This window comes from Sciurus carolinensis, chromosome 1 (genome assembly GCF_902686445.1).
Source record: "Sciurus carolinensis chromosome 1, mSciCar1.2, whole genome shotgun sequence".
Lineage (NCBI taxonomy): Eukaryota > Metazoa > Chordata > Mammalia > Rodentia > Sciuridae > Sciurus > Sciurus carolinensis.
The window spans coordinates 75359403-75374829 of NC_062213.1; the positions used below are offsets into that span (position 1 = coordinate 75359403).

The window sequence follows — 15427 nt, forward strand, 5'->3', positions numbered from 1 at the left end:
TTCCCCTAAAAGATGTCAGATTCATGGGTTGTTATTAATTTATGCTGGTAAAAATCCATTTTTCATGTGACCAACACAAGACACTCATTGTGAAGTAAAAGTGATTAATATGTTTAAAAGTAGAAACAATTTTAAATTATTTACTATGTATGAGGAAATCATTCTAATTTCCACGTGGTAGGTCTAAAGATCTTCAAATGCAGTATAATTGATTTGCAAAATTATAGCTTTGCTTTCATAGTTTAATTGGAAGGAACTGACAGTGAGAGTATATTAAGTTTATGATTTCTTCATATTAGCGTTTAATCAGATTATGGATTCATAGCTGTTTGCTATTGAAAATGAACTTATTCTGTCTTCCAAAATATTGAAATAGCTATGTAATTAATAGATGGCCTATTGTATTAGCCTGATTAATAACTAATCAGAAGTGAAGCTAGAAGCAAGCTTTTTCCCCAACTAAATGAGTAAACTTTATATAAAGACACAAATTCTCAAAGTGTGGGTGGAACATGGCAAGCTCCCCAGGATGTCGTCCTGCCTAGAGCCAGTGAAGCCTACAGTGCAGAGTACACAGTCGCAGGACAACACTGAGGGCTTTATTTTCTCATCACTTCAAGAAGTGTGTGGTTCATGCTAAGAGAAGAGAATGGAGAACATCCATTGAATATTCTGTAGGTTTTCCAATTCATGACTGTTGCTCCCTGTTGGGCAACAAGGTCCGATGTATCTCCTCAGGGCCCACCTGAGGAGAATACGGGGCCGAGCAGGATGATGAGCTTGGGAGGCAAAGGAAACACACCAGAGCCAGGAGTTCTGTCAGCCATGAGACACAGCAGGAATCTCGTTTATTGAGGAAATCATACAGCTTTTATGTAGGGTGAAGGCTAGGCGGGAACCAATCAGCTTAAAGGTCAGCAAGGCATGGGGGGTTCACACAGGCGAGAGTTCCATAGGACTACATAGCAAGCACGAGCTGATCACGTTCACGGAACCAATCCCTGACAGTGGTCCAATTTCTCATCATTAACTATTGAAACTGCCTTTGAGGCCTTGATCTTGCTCACCCACCAGGGAGTAAGGAGTCAGCCTGAGTTAGTTAACATGTCATTAGTCCCAACACATGACTAGGTGAGAGGTCTCAGCTAGGATGAGTGTCTACATGGAGTACTGCCCCCAAATAGTCCTTCACTCATTCAACAAACATGTGTGTCCTCTATGTACTTTACTGTATGCATGGACTACAGATTCAAGTCCCCGACATTAAAAAAAAAAAAAAAAAAAAATCCCTTCCTGGATTCATAACATCTTGGAAACAAAAGAATACAGAGCATAAGAGCTCATATTGGAGTGCCTACCATGGATAGGGATGTGGCTCAACATGATGTTTAGCATGTAACAGTCAACGATTTGGAAAGTAAAGGGGAAAAATGTAGCTTTCTAAAATTCTTCCTCCCTCTTTATTACAAATTCTATTTCAAGTGTCATCCAAATCATTATTTTTGGAAATCTATTTAATTTGAGTTTACAATAGTCCTAATGATGATTCAAAGTTACCACTATTCCAAATAGGTTTGGAGAAATTGATATTTACCTGCTTTGGTATAAAGAAGGTAAATGACAAATGGCTGAATACAGAAATTGTGTTTACTCATCCATAAGTAAAGAGAGACTTTACAAGGTTGACAATAAAGTATCTCAACTTAGAATGCTATTTATTTCTATGAATATATACATACATATACACATATATTATATATATGCATATATATTTAGCACTATTTTTATTTATATTTATCTAACCATCATCTATCTACCTATTTATTATCTAGCTGTATGGTAGACTATATGCTGTTATTTAAAAAATGGATTCACCATTTCTTTTGAATTCAACAGTTTTATTTCTGTAGCCAATAATCACTTATTACCTAGTAAGAAGGTATATATGGAAATTAAAAAAGGAAAAACTTTTCATAATGACATACATTCCATAGTTTTAGTTGTATCAGAAATGTAAATTATCTTTATTTTTTTTAAGTTAAAAACAACTATAAAGCAAAAAATTAAAATGCACCAATAGGTATTAATTTTTATTAGATAGATACCATTTCTTTCCACTATGATGTTTACATAGTCCATGAACGAATATGAACTTTGCTGCTGTGTAATAAGCTAAAAGAGAAACAATCCAAACACAACAAAAACACATTCCCATATGACTTCCACACACAGACACATGATAAACACATGATCTTCTTGACATACATGGAATGATTTTTGAGGCATTATCAGTTGCAGTACATGTTTTTCTGACTTAGGAGTCACTATTTACCCAACCCCAATGAACCCATTTGACTTTTTCATAGAATTGTTAACTATTTTACACATCAATGGTAAGATTTTTTTAATGACAGCAAAAAACAAATCATAAAACTTAAAACTCTTTTTAATTAAAAGTACCTTTTAGATATTACATTTAATAAAGATTCTTTAGTCTAAAGTCTGTCTCTAAAATTTTTGGTGAGTGGTTTTTGACACTTTTAATATTAATGCAGAAGGTGGAAAGGCTAAACATTTATTCCTATTTCATAAGGCTGTATCGACATTGACACAGAGGAAAATGTCCTAATGAGAGGATTCCTATGGGGAGCATGGATTCTTTGAGTACACCTTAACATATTTCCACATGGGATCATCATGGAACATAAGATTTCCATGGCTTGGTGTATTTTAACAAGCATCAGATGTCTCCTTACTATGGAGACAGGCTATGGGGCTAGCAGTCCACCTGCTACTGCCAAACCAGTGGCACCTCGAGAGTGAGCACATATATGCAACATCATTATTTTCATGGTTTTCATTTAACTTTTTCACATTATTAGGGACAAATTAACTGGGTGGCTACCAGTTCTGCAGGCTGGTCTGTGATAATGCAGCTAACTGGCTTGAGTGTCTTCAAATGCCTAGGTGGTGGGGCCCCAAAAAGGAGGGACAGGGAAGATTCTCACAGTGCCAGGGGTCCCTGCAGTGCTGAGAGCAACAAGACACTCACAGACTTGTCAGAGAGTAAGCGTGACATTAAAGTCACAGAATAAGGGCATACTTGCATCTTCCAGATATTTTGACAAAGTGACTTTTTCTTCAGAACAACATCTTAGCATTTTTTTCTGCTTGTTGATTTCACCTTTCCCTCTTTGCTAGGTCAGTCTCTTTTTCTCAACAAAAGTAGGAGAAAAAGTGTCCAAGAGGTAATGCCCCAGGGTTAATTCTTGATTCTTTTCAACTTCCAGTGAAATGTTGAGTTTTAAAGTGAATTAAAAGATTATTAGGAAATGACCCCATGAAGGTGTAGAAAAAATTAGGGCAAAATTATATTAATTTATGATGGAGTCTAAAATTTCTAAGAGAGATTATTTTTATCCACTTCATTAAGGAGGACAATTCATCATCAACTTCTTTTAAAAAAATTCAAGATGAGTTCTGTGGTTACTTTGAAGTCATATTAATGTAATTTTATATGACTTCAGAAAGGTATTTTAGAACTTTTTCTTCCATAGCCATTTCCATCAACCAGTTTTGTTTTCTTTGTGGAAGTATCTAGGCCAAGGCTCTGTGAGACTACAAGGCGGGGGTGGCGGGTAAACATATAATCAATATGAGAACTGCAGAACCGAGACTTTGAAATTAAACTATGTTGTGTTTCCCATTGGAGCGATGATGGCATCCTTCCTACCCCCCATCTTTTTATCTTTGGATGATAAGAGTCTGCAAGTTAGAGCTTAGCATTTTAGGCAAAGGAATAAAATGTCAGTGCAGATTGTTTTAGATTTCATAAAAGAGATAGAATTAAACTCAATCTTGTATAAGTTATGTTAAAAATAAGGATGGAGGAATTCTTAGATAAGAGAGTCAAGAATAGCCATGGGTGTTGATTCCCATGAAAGTTTGTGCATAAGCTCACAGAGCATCTTGTTCATCGAATCCATGTTCCATGGATACTGCTCCTAATTCTTCTCTCATGTGTTTCTTCAACAGAGCTACAGTGAACCAGTCGATGTTAAGACGTCTCAACCTCCTCAGCTGATCAATTCCAAGCCGTCAGTGTTCCATGGGCCCAGCCAGGCCCATTCAGCTCTGTACCTAAGTTCCCACTATCACCAACAACCAGGAATGAATCCCCACCTAACTGCCATGCATCCTAGTCTCCCCAGGAACATCGCGCCCAAGCCGAATAACCAAATGCCAGTGACTGTCTCTATAGCAAACATGGCTGTGTCCCCCCCTCCTCCCCTCCAGATCAGCCCACCTCTCCACCAGCATCTCAGCATGCAGCAGCACCAGCCACTCACCATGCAGCAGCCCCTTGGGAACCAGCTCCCCATGCAGGTCCAGTCTGCCTTACATTCACCCACCATGCAGCAAGTAAGCACCATAGCTCCAGGCTTAGAATCAGCACCCCTCTTCTGAGGGGCTGGGGAGGGGGCCTGTTCATCCAGTGAAGGCTGGGAGACATGTGTTTTTATTCTTTTATTTAAATGGAGGAAAAAATAAAAAATATTCTACAAATATTGTAATTGACAACTGATAGGTTTGTGGAGCACGTATCATCCAGTAATTGACGGTTGCTTCTCATAATCACTGGTTTCCTCCCCAAGATATCCATTTTTGCTTTATCTTTTTAATCCCGTTTTGTTTTGTATATTTGTTGTTTTGCAATGTCACACAGTGCCAAAGATCTTTTCATAATAGAAAATTCTATGTATTTTTTTTTAAATATTGCTTGTAGATGAGAACATCTGAACAGGTCTGCCGGTTAAGTCCAATGAATGTTCTAATATAAAATCAGGGTCAATAGCAAATTTGGTGGAACCCTGAAAATCTTAAGAACTGACATTCTAACCAGAGTTTACTTAAAAATGGATATCTGGGGAGCTCAGAGGTAGAGTACCTGCCTGGCATACACCAGGCCCTGGGTTTGATCTCTAGCACCACAAAAATATAAAGAAATAAATAAGGGTAGCTTGCCTCTGCATAAATTTGAAAATGTTGGAGGTCTGCAAACCTTCTTACTCATTTCTTGATTATTCAAATCATTTACAGGAAATCTTAACTTAGATTTTGAGGTTTTTTTCAAAATTTGAAAATTAGAAGTAAACCATGTAAACTCAATTGAACACAGAGTATTCAAAACTCCTAAAAACTTATATTAAAATATAGATATAGGGAAAAGCTACAAATAGTAGCAAATTCAGCTATCATTTTTATAGTCTAATTACTCTTTTGTCCTCAGAGCTTTCTGTAAATATATTAACACAGTCCTCTATAGCCCTCTGTGGAATTTCAGGCTAAAAGTTGGGCAGGGGAGGGAGAAGAGGCAGAAAGAAAAATCAAATATATGTGGTCTCAAATTCATTATTATTATTGTTATTGCTTATTGCTATTATTATTATTATTACTATTATAGACAGGTATTAGTATTCCTTAATGCTTTTAACTCATCTTTACTTCTCAGAAAACTTGCAGTGCAGATACAGATGAGGACATTGAGACTTGGCAGAGTTAAATAATCTACTCACAAGGTCAGAGTTGGAATTGAAACCCAGATCCCTTCAGAAATCAGAGCCTGGATTCTTAATGCTAGGCTCCTTGCCCCTTGCTCTGTTAATCTTGTAGATTAACAACTTTTGTAGTAGAAAATCTGTTTCTTCTAAAAATTGGGAGGGTCCGTAAATCCTAGTTAGTTCTGAAATCAAATTTTTTGTAGCAAGCAAAGGGATACATCTTCTATAGAAATCTCCCTTAGCCAAGGATACTGATAAAGTTGTCTTGCCCAGGAGATGGAAAGACCAATGGATATCGAATGAATGAGGAGAGAGTGGTGGGGACAGGGTAAGGTCATCAGCAGGTACTGGAGCAGGAATGTGCAGATTGAGGAGATTGGCAGACCCTGTAGGTAGATCATCCTAAAATTAAGATAGAAAAATCCATCACCCTGGATGTCTTAATTTGCTACGATCACAATAGTTGTCAGGGGCAACATTCAAGTCTTCCTTGAGACTTCAGCCTGTACATTTTGTTCCAGTCTACCAGGAAAATGAAGCATGTTTCATTTTCTAACTTGAAAGTAAAATATTGTTAAAAAATGTTGCTTCAGGCTTTGCATGTATATTTCTTGGTCCATGGTTGTTCTAGTATTTGTGATTCACTTAAATTTAGACACTAAAGTTAGCTAAATTTTCAATCTTTGAACTTTATCAAAAGCACGTGATTTGGTTTTTATAAACTGATCACCCATTTAATCTTAGCTAATAAACCTAAAAAATAATGTTTGCATGATATTCTCTCACAACTTAAGGACCTATGTTCATAAAATGGAGAAAAAATCATGGTTTCGGTGTGTGTCCAACCTAAGCTGTGGATAAAATTTGACCTGTCTGAATCATCATTATCCAAAACACCTTTGTCCAAAACACCTTTGCTTCCTAGGATGTGTGCCATGTTTTCATTTGTGTGTGCACGTGCATGCTCATGTGCTCACACACACAACACATACACACCAAAAAGAGAAGGAAGAAAGTTAATGGCTACTGTATTTCTAAAAGAATGTCTCATATTTCAATATTACTTTAGTTTTTTTATTATCCTTTTGAAAATGAATGTATCCTACAAAAATTGTTGTATAGTCCACCAGGAATAATAGTTTCACTTTTTTTTTTTCTAGAATAACATTTTATACATGGAACCCATGAACCTCTTTTTTGGGGATCCAGTTTTGTCCTTTTTTCTGCTCACTATATTGTCGAATGAGGTTAAGAGAAGAAATCATTAATATCTGTCAACTTCCTTTATAACCTTAAGAAAAAATCTTTCTATGATATCACATAGACAGATTTTCAATTTCCTTGTGTAATAAACAGCTGCTTTAGGATTTGGGTGTAATTTAAAGGTTTTAAAAAAATCACATTGAGATTGATGAATAAATCAGTCGTGAAGACAAAAACATTGATGCCCTGTTGAAAATACCTCTCCAGACAGGCAGGAAATGAAATTAGTTTCCAGTAAAGTGTGGACATGAGGATCACTGTTTGGTTGTGCTGTAGGCTTTTTCGAACTTGCTATGGTGGCACAACAAAACTGCTAGGGCTACAGAAATCTAATTAAAGAGTAAATGTCCCTTCTGACATCAAATTAATCTTTATCATGTTTCCTATTTTTATTTCAATCTGGCACCAGAAAATGAAATTTAAAATTCCAGGCATGCTACAAAACAGTTGGTGATTTTTCTCCTGAGCATTAAAATGCAAAATATTCAGTCTTGTTTAATTAGACTGCTAAGCAAACATTTTCCAAAATATGTATATCATCATTGTTTTTTCCAATTTATGTCAGTTATAAAAATGGACTTAGCTCTAAGTTTGACCTCAGCATCTCTTTATATAATGTTCACAAGCATTTTTTTCATTTTCTAACTTGAAAGTAAAATAATGTTAAATTAATGTTATTTCAGGCTTTGCCTGTATATTTCTTGGTTCTTGCTTGTTTTGATATTAATGATTTACTTAAATTTATACACTGCAGTTAGCTAAATTTTTAATCTTTAAACTTTCTAGACAGCACATAATTTAGGTCTATAAACTGAAGTAATCCATTTAATTTTAACTCATAATGTAAAAATTAATGTTTGCCTCATATTCTCTCACCAAACTTAAGGATCTCTTTTCACAGAATGGGAAAAAAGATGGTTTTGTGTCTGTGTGTTGCTCTTTCATGTTTCCATACCTCCAACTCAAAATATTTTCAACTACTCTTTGTTTTGATACTTATTTGCTTTCAGGTTCTATTTTGTCCATTGTGTAACAATCCAATATAGAGAACTTTACATTAAAAAGACAGGAAAGCCCTGGCATTTACACATTTACCCCCCCCCATGCCTTTCTAACAGTAGCATCAAATAATCTGTACTAAACATTATTTATTGAAAGATATGATTTATTGAGTCACTACTACAGGCTAGGCCCTGAGAATATCCAGTAAGCACTGCAAATACCGTCAGATCTCAGGGTCCCCAAGGTAGCCTTACAAAGGGGGACTTTGTAAAGGAAATCAGTACAAGGTTCCCTCAGAGCTTTCTCCTGCCCTTTGCCCAGTAGACACGAGGGGGAGAAGTCAAGAATGCTAGACAAGATGACAGGCCTCTGAGGAAACGAAGACATGTCATTAAAGTAAGACCCCTTCCATGTTGGAAATTTGGGCACGTTTAGAGAAAGAGGATTTCTGCCTGGAAAAGACTGAATTCCCAAATTAGCAGTTAGAGCCTCTTACTTTTTACTTTCTCATTTAGAAGACATTTACAGTTTCAGCTACAGGTGGTGTGTACACAGACTAACTTACTTCCCACAAAGCAGTTGAGAACTTCAGAATTTTTAGTCTGTACAAGTTCAAACAACCAGTCTGTATAAATTCTCCACTCTCCAATGATTGTTTCCAAACATCCAGAATTTTGTCTTTCTCCATAATTTGGGTGGGAGTACATGTAGACATTAGTTTCAAGTCTTTATCATTTGAATGGAAAATAAATTAATACCTTAAATCCCATATTGAGAGTTGAAGACAGTTGCTAGTAGGTATTGTCTTGGAGTCATTACACAGGGGACATCTAAACATAAACTAAAGTCTAAGGAAATATCCTTAGAAAAATCAATCCTCTGAGTATCCTACTGAGTTTAAGAAAAGTAAAAACTCAACAATATTATGTTGTCAAAAACTTCCTCCAAGTAAATAGGGAATGGTTCTTTCTTAAATCTCTTGATTTCTCAGTGGTTAAAACTCATGGATGGAATCTGCTGCAGAGACAACCATGAGATTAATTAAGTTGCTTTTTTTGGTCACTTTCAGCAAAGCTTGCTTATGCTGCTCTTGAATTCACCAGATAAGCTAAAAATAAATCTTTGCATATAATGCTTTTTGTTTACCAGATATAGCTATATACTTCAGAGATTCTGTCCTTGAATTTTTAATAGCTTTGCTAGGATTAAAAGTCAACACTTCACATACTAGTGAATTCAAAGAATCTTCCTGAAGTCCGATTATTGTTTTCTGGTTAATAGACTTTTCAATTAAAAAATATTTGCTCTGTCTTACACTTTTCCCTCTCTGTGTTTTCGAATGGCAAGTTGTTTTGCATCTCTTTCCTTATATTAGTCCAACAACTGTTAAAAAGCTTTGGTTGAAATTTTTTAGCTGAGAAAGAAATACAAATAAAAGAAGAAGCAGATGGTCCCTTTGTGATTGAATGAAGAAAAAGGGTTTTGAGAACAATATGTGAATAGGTGTAGTCTAATAAGACACTCAGCCACCTGCTGCCTGAATCCTTCAAAAAAGATTCTGTTGCATATTCTGGGGATTAACTATTAATGTATCTTTAGATTAGATAGAAAACATAAACTTTGAGGGGTTTAAGCTCTTTTCTCCCTTTGTTTTGATTGAGTTGGTTTCTCTATATTTTAAATTGTTTTCTCAAGTCAATTTATCTGCTCAAGAGTATAATTAAAGGTTTTCTGACACACAGTTAGACGAAGGAAAGGTAAGTAGACCGAAGTTGTGGGCATTTCTTTTCTACATTTGTTAAGTTTTCTGGGCCCTTCCCAAAGACTTCCCCTTGCAGAGACAGGAGCAAGAAGGTCTAGGGTATTTGCAAAGAATGGATAAATATTTAGTTGCTTTTCTTCTTTAAAAGGCACTTTGATCCTTATTTTTGGACTTGCATTTTTCCCCTTCAGGGATTTACTCTTCAACCTGACTATCAGACTATTATCAATCCTACATCCACAGCCGCACAAGTTGTCACCCAGGCAATGGAGTATGTGCGTTCGGGGTGCAGAAATCCTCCCCCACAGCCTGTGGATTGGAATAACGACTACTGCAGTAGTGGGTAAGCGGCCAGTCATCGCCACCTGGTGGTTGATAGAGTTCATAGCATACGCCCTAGTAGATCGGTGTTGTACTCCAGCTTTCAAAACCGCTATCTGGGAAGGATCTGGGGATGGTTGCTCATTCAGGAAGGACAAAGACATCGCTCCAGAAACAATTTAAGTCATCTTCTAGACCTTCCAAGAATGAATACCTTTAGATCACTGTTCGCTTTAGATGTAGGTTAACTACCTGTGCCCTTTCCCAGTACATAACTCCATCCCTAGAGCTAGAACAAATAACTCAAAGCCATTGACCCCTGCTCTCACCTGGAGCACAGATTGTCTTGTAACAAGGAATTGTCTGTGTTCTCTCCGTACAGGGGCATGCAGAGGGACAAAGCACTGTACCTTACCTGAAAATCTGAACACCTCTTCTTTCCACTGAGGAATTCAGGGAAGTCTTTTCACCATGGATTGCTTTGCACAGCCAAGGCAGTTCTCCATTTTATTAGAAAATACAAGTTGCTAAGCACTTAGGACCATTTGAGCTTGTGGGTCACCCACTCTGGAAGAAATAGTCATGCTTCTTTATTATTTTTTTAATCCTTTATGGACATTGTTTTTCTCCTTCCCTGAAGGAAATACGGACCATTCAGATTTTATGTTGGTTTTTTGCTGTGAAGTGCTGCGCCCTAGTAACTGCCTTAGCAACTGTAGATGTCTCGGATAACAGTCCTGGATTTTCCATTGGTTTTCATAATGGGTGTTTATATGAAACTACTAAAGACTTTTTAAATGGCTTGATGTAGCAGTCATAGCAAGTTTGTAAATAGCATCTATGTTACACTCTCCTAGAGTATAAAATGTGAATGTTTTTGTAGCTAAATTGTAATTTGAAACTGGCTCATCCCAGTTTATTGATTTCATGATAGGGGTTAAATTGGCAAACATTCATATTTTTACTTCATTTTTAAAACAGCTAATAGTTCTATATTTTCAAAATATTTGAAAAAATATTCCCAAATGATTTTAATTTAAAAACAAATTGGCTTTGTCTCATTGATCAGACAAAAAGAAACTAGTGTTAAGGGAAGCGCAAAACCATTTATTTTGTACTGCAGAAAAATTGCTTTTTTGTATCACTTTTTGTGTAATGGTTAGTAAATGTCATTTAAGTCCTTTTATGTATAAAACTGCCAAATGCTTACCTGGTATCTTACTAGATGCAGAAACAGATTGGAAACAGCTAAATTATAACCTTTACATATGGCTCTGTATTATTGTTTCTTCATACTGTGTCTGTATTTAATCTTTTTTTATGGAACCTGTTGCGCCTATTTATGAAATAATAAATATAGGTGTTTGTAAGTAAATTTGTTAGTATTTGAAAGAGGTTTCTTTGATGTTTTAACTTTTGCTGGCAAAAAAAAAAATTCACGCTTGGTGTGAATACTTTATTATTTAGTTTTTACAGTGACATGAATAAAGCCAAACCTGCTTTTCATTTAGCAGTAAATTAAAGAAACCAGTCCTTATTTCTGCATTTCTTTGGTTGATGCAAATGAAAACTATTCTACTTAAGAACTTTCTTTCTTCTTCAATACAAAGGAAAATTGCCCCCAAAGTCACACAGCTCTAAGACTAAACACACACATCCTCTACCTAAAAAGAGTTGCTTTCAGTTCTCAGCTGGTTTTAGTCGATTCTGAAAATCACCCTCCCTACCCACACCATCAAATTAAAGTCCAGTCACCCAAAACTCCTCAAGCTCTATGCTTCTCACAAAGTCCCCCAAACATGTAAGAACTGATCCAGGGGAAGAAAGAAACAAAAGGGAAGCATACTGCTAAGAATAAACCTAGAAATGAAAGGTGAGTAACCAGACAGCAAAAGGAAAAGGAAAAGCATTCCAAATTTGAAAGCTGTTTTTTAGGAACTGACATTCTTGCTGTCTTTTGTGTCTCTACAAGCAACTTCTTTTCCCAGAATTTTTGAATCTTCCAAGAGAATTCTAAGGGTACTACAGATTTGAGAGGGGACCAGAAGTTTTAAGAATCTAGATGAGAATTTGCATAGTTTCTACATGAAAAAGGAGCTAGAAAATTATTCCCTTACAGGGGATTGTATCAACTAAGTTAATCTGGTTGAAAATCAAAAGAATGGTTAATGTCTCTTACATGGAATGTGCAAAATAAATCTAGCAATTTAACGAAATACAAATATATACATTATGTAACCCAGTCAGAATTAAAAAGACAAAAGGTATGCTTGCTTTGGAATGATTTTAGGCATTGTACAACCTTGAGTCACTTGAGCATGTAATAACTAATAAATAATGCAGATCCAATGTGATTATTAAAATGACTGTAGCTGAGAGCTCTAATTTTCCTGTCTTGAAACTGTATAAGAACTCATGTGATTAAGTTCACAGTTTATTGTTTGTCTGTTTAGTATTTTAGAAATATACCAGCACTACTAATTAACTAATGTCTTTTATTTATTATATTATGATAAAGTAAAAATTTCTCTTGCATTAAGTCTAAACTGAGAAGGTAATTACCGGGACGAGAATAAGCAGCTTTGACTTTGACAGGCGGTTTGTACAGGAAAGTGTGATGTTGTTTACAGCTTCTCCAGAGCAGGTGCGCAACCAGGGTAGAGAGAGTGTTGAAATTTAATACCAAATACAGTAAAAACAAATGTAAATAAAAGAAAATACATCGTCAATAAAAACTCTTACCATGCGTGACCGTATTCTATTTGGTGATCCATCAGTCTCTAAAAGATAGGCCCAAATGAGAAATCCCAAATAAATCTCAAGGCAGAAGTGAATTGGCATAGTCGGGATTAACAACTGCCATGGCCTCAGATATTCTTTTCTGAAACTCTGAAAGTGCCCTCTCACCAACCTGAGGCTCTAGAACATTAAGTTGTTTCCTAAGAAATCTGCCATCTTAAGTCTGCCATCTTGAAATCCTCCATCTTTAAGTCCACTATCCTTAAGGAAGCCAGAGACCCAAAGTCAATCCAGACACAGCAGCCATTGAGGTAACCGTAGTTTATTACTCAGAGGAACAGTAGTGATATACACAGAATTCTCTGCTGGAGTACATCAAAGAATTTCTGAACCATAAATCAACTCATTCTAAGAAATTCAGCAGTACTGAACACAAAATATCTTCACCAACATGCCCCCAATCAGAATTATAGCTAAGTATAAAAATTTTAAAAAGAACATGACAGTGAGTAGGAGTAGGTTGAACTTCTAACATAATCAAGAACAGTCTAAAATTCCAATTCCCATCCAAATGAGAAAGATCTGACAATGGAAAAATGAGTCAAATGATGATTTCTACTTAACCAAGTTCATGTACATAGCTAAGGATGAAGTTGTTCTCTGTGATTATTTTTGTTGGTTGTCTTAAATGCCAAGAACACTATCTTCATGAGCTATCCATAGAAAGCCATGTTTAACAAAAGCAGTGAATCCTTTCTCAGATTCATTGCTAAGGAATTTTTTTAAAACTTAGGAGGGCAAAATTTAGAATTAGCACATCAACAGCCAATTGCCATTTTCCACAGGCCTCTTGCACTTTGCAAAAGATTGCCTCACTTATTTGAAAGATCATTAGATTGAACCATATGAAACTGCCAGTGTTTGAGACTTTACCTACATAAATAGCAATTTCATATGGTTTCACCGAATGGTGTGGGAACTAGAGACAATAGAGTTCAGGCTACAACTTTAGATATAATTTCAAATGAAATTAAAAGTACAAAGTCCTAGGTGGAAAAACTCAAAGTAATTGGTCATGTTTATTTACAAGTTGCTCCATTTAGAATCCATCCTAGACTGCTATGTCATATTAAAAAATGCTATTTTAAGTTATCAGATTCCAGCAAATCCCAGTAACCATCATTATTTCTTTATTATATGAGATTGTTTGTATGGAAATGTCTAATAATTTCATGATGGAACATGAAAATGTTTGTTAGACATAGAGAGTCTCATATTTATTTGTTTAATGGGGATTTGACCTGCATTTTCTTATTCTACTCATGATTCTCATTTTAAAGTAAAGATAGAAACACAGAAAAATTCATCTTAGTTGCTGATGATTGAGCAGTGAAATAGTGGCAAGGTAAGGTACAAGATTGATCCATGAATTTAACCCCTAAATACTGGTTACTCCGAGTCACTTCCCTCATGTGAGGCACCCCACAGTACAGATTTCTTTTTGACTACCTGAAATTTTATAATTTCTTTAACTTCTAAAAAATTTGGAATATCATAGTACATAGTAGATACAAAAGAAAGGTGATAACAATCAATGCAAGCTCCCAAATTTTCCTCCATAGGAATTCTGTATTTTCTTGACGAAATTTTCAGGATTCTGTATTTCCTTTTCTAAAAAAGGAAATTAAATACTTGCTTACAGATAAGCATTGGAGGGTGAAGAAGATGGAAATATTTTCCTAAGAAACCCAAATTTACAAAAAGATGGAAAGAATCTCAAAATGAGTTGTACCATCTTATTTTGGCCTACATAATTGAACAAGAGTTTTTCTAGTTGTGACAAAAGTGAAAGATATAATACATACTCGTCACATCAAGAATGTAAGAAGCAAGGGAGAAAAAGGTGCTAGACATGTAGGAGTGTTGAACACAAGAAATTTCAGGAGACTGGTTTTATGGAATGCTAAATTAAAACACTGATGAACAGGACACTATTTTTTTTCCTAATTACTGAGTATGAGTATGACTTGGTAAAGCAAGGAGTGGATTCTTACTTTCCTGAGTTTTCCTAAACAAACCCAGGATCAGATGAAGTGGTTCTATTTGTTAAGATGCTCAAAGGAGACTTCCAAGCTTTCTTTTGGCACCATTTGTCAGTGTGGGAAAACCTTTCCTAGCAAAAAAGTCTTCAAATCCTTGGACAAGACTATTGCTTAGAGAAAGGGAATGTGGAATCCTCCAAACCTCACCAACCTCAAAGGAGTGAGACTGGGAGCATCAGGAGGAGGGAACTATAGAACTGAGTTAGAAAGAACTGAATTAGATGCTCTTGACAGTCTAGTATATACAAAGAGATCCAACTTTACCCTCTTATTTCATACTTGGCCAAACATCTTGTCATTTGTATCCAGCACCAGACTGCACCATAGTAGATCAGAAGAAGCAAAGTCCTTGGTACCGGATGGGAGACAACTGAGAACATCTATATGTAATATTTGTACTCTGTCAGAATTGTGCCTAATTAAAGAAGACCACCAGCATGAGTCATTTCACATTTTATTAACTTCCTACACTAGCAAAGACATTTGAAAGTGAAATTTCATTCACACTGACATGAGGCCAGAAAAAAAGATATGTAGTGACCAGAAAATAAGATGGAAAGACAATTATAGTGAGAAAATGAAAATACATTCAAAAGAGAGACCATGAACCAAACTACAGTATTTTGTTTTTAAGTCTGGGGCATCCCTGTTTGACAATTGTGTGTTTACAATAAGCC

The 15427-nt window shown here is 35.8% G+C and overlaps 1 protein-coding gene across 1 annotated transcript in view; it reads left to right on the top strand.

Moving 5' to 3' along the window:
- Window positions 1–12621, top strand: part of Tox (thymocyte selection associated high mobility group box) — a 291212-nt gene extending 278591 nt beyond the window's left edge. Inside the window, 3 exon segments of the mRNA XM_047559398.1 lie at window positions 4036–4422; window positions 9780–9931; window positions 10292–12621. Coding sequence (XP_047415354.1) covers window positions 4036–4422; window positions 9780–9931; window positions 10292–10328 — 576 coding nt within the window. The 3' untranslated portion in view covers window positions 10329–12621.
- The last annotated feature ends 2806 nt before the right edge of the window (window positions 12622–15427 follow it).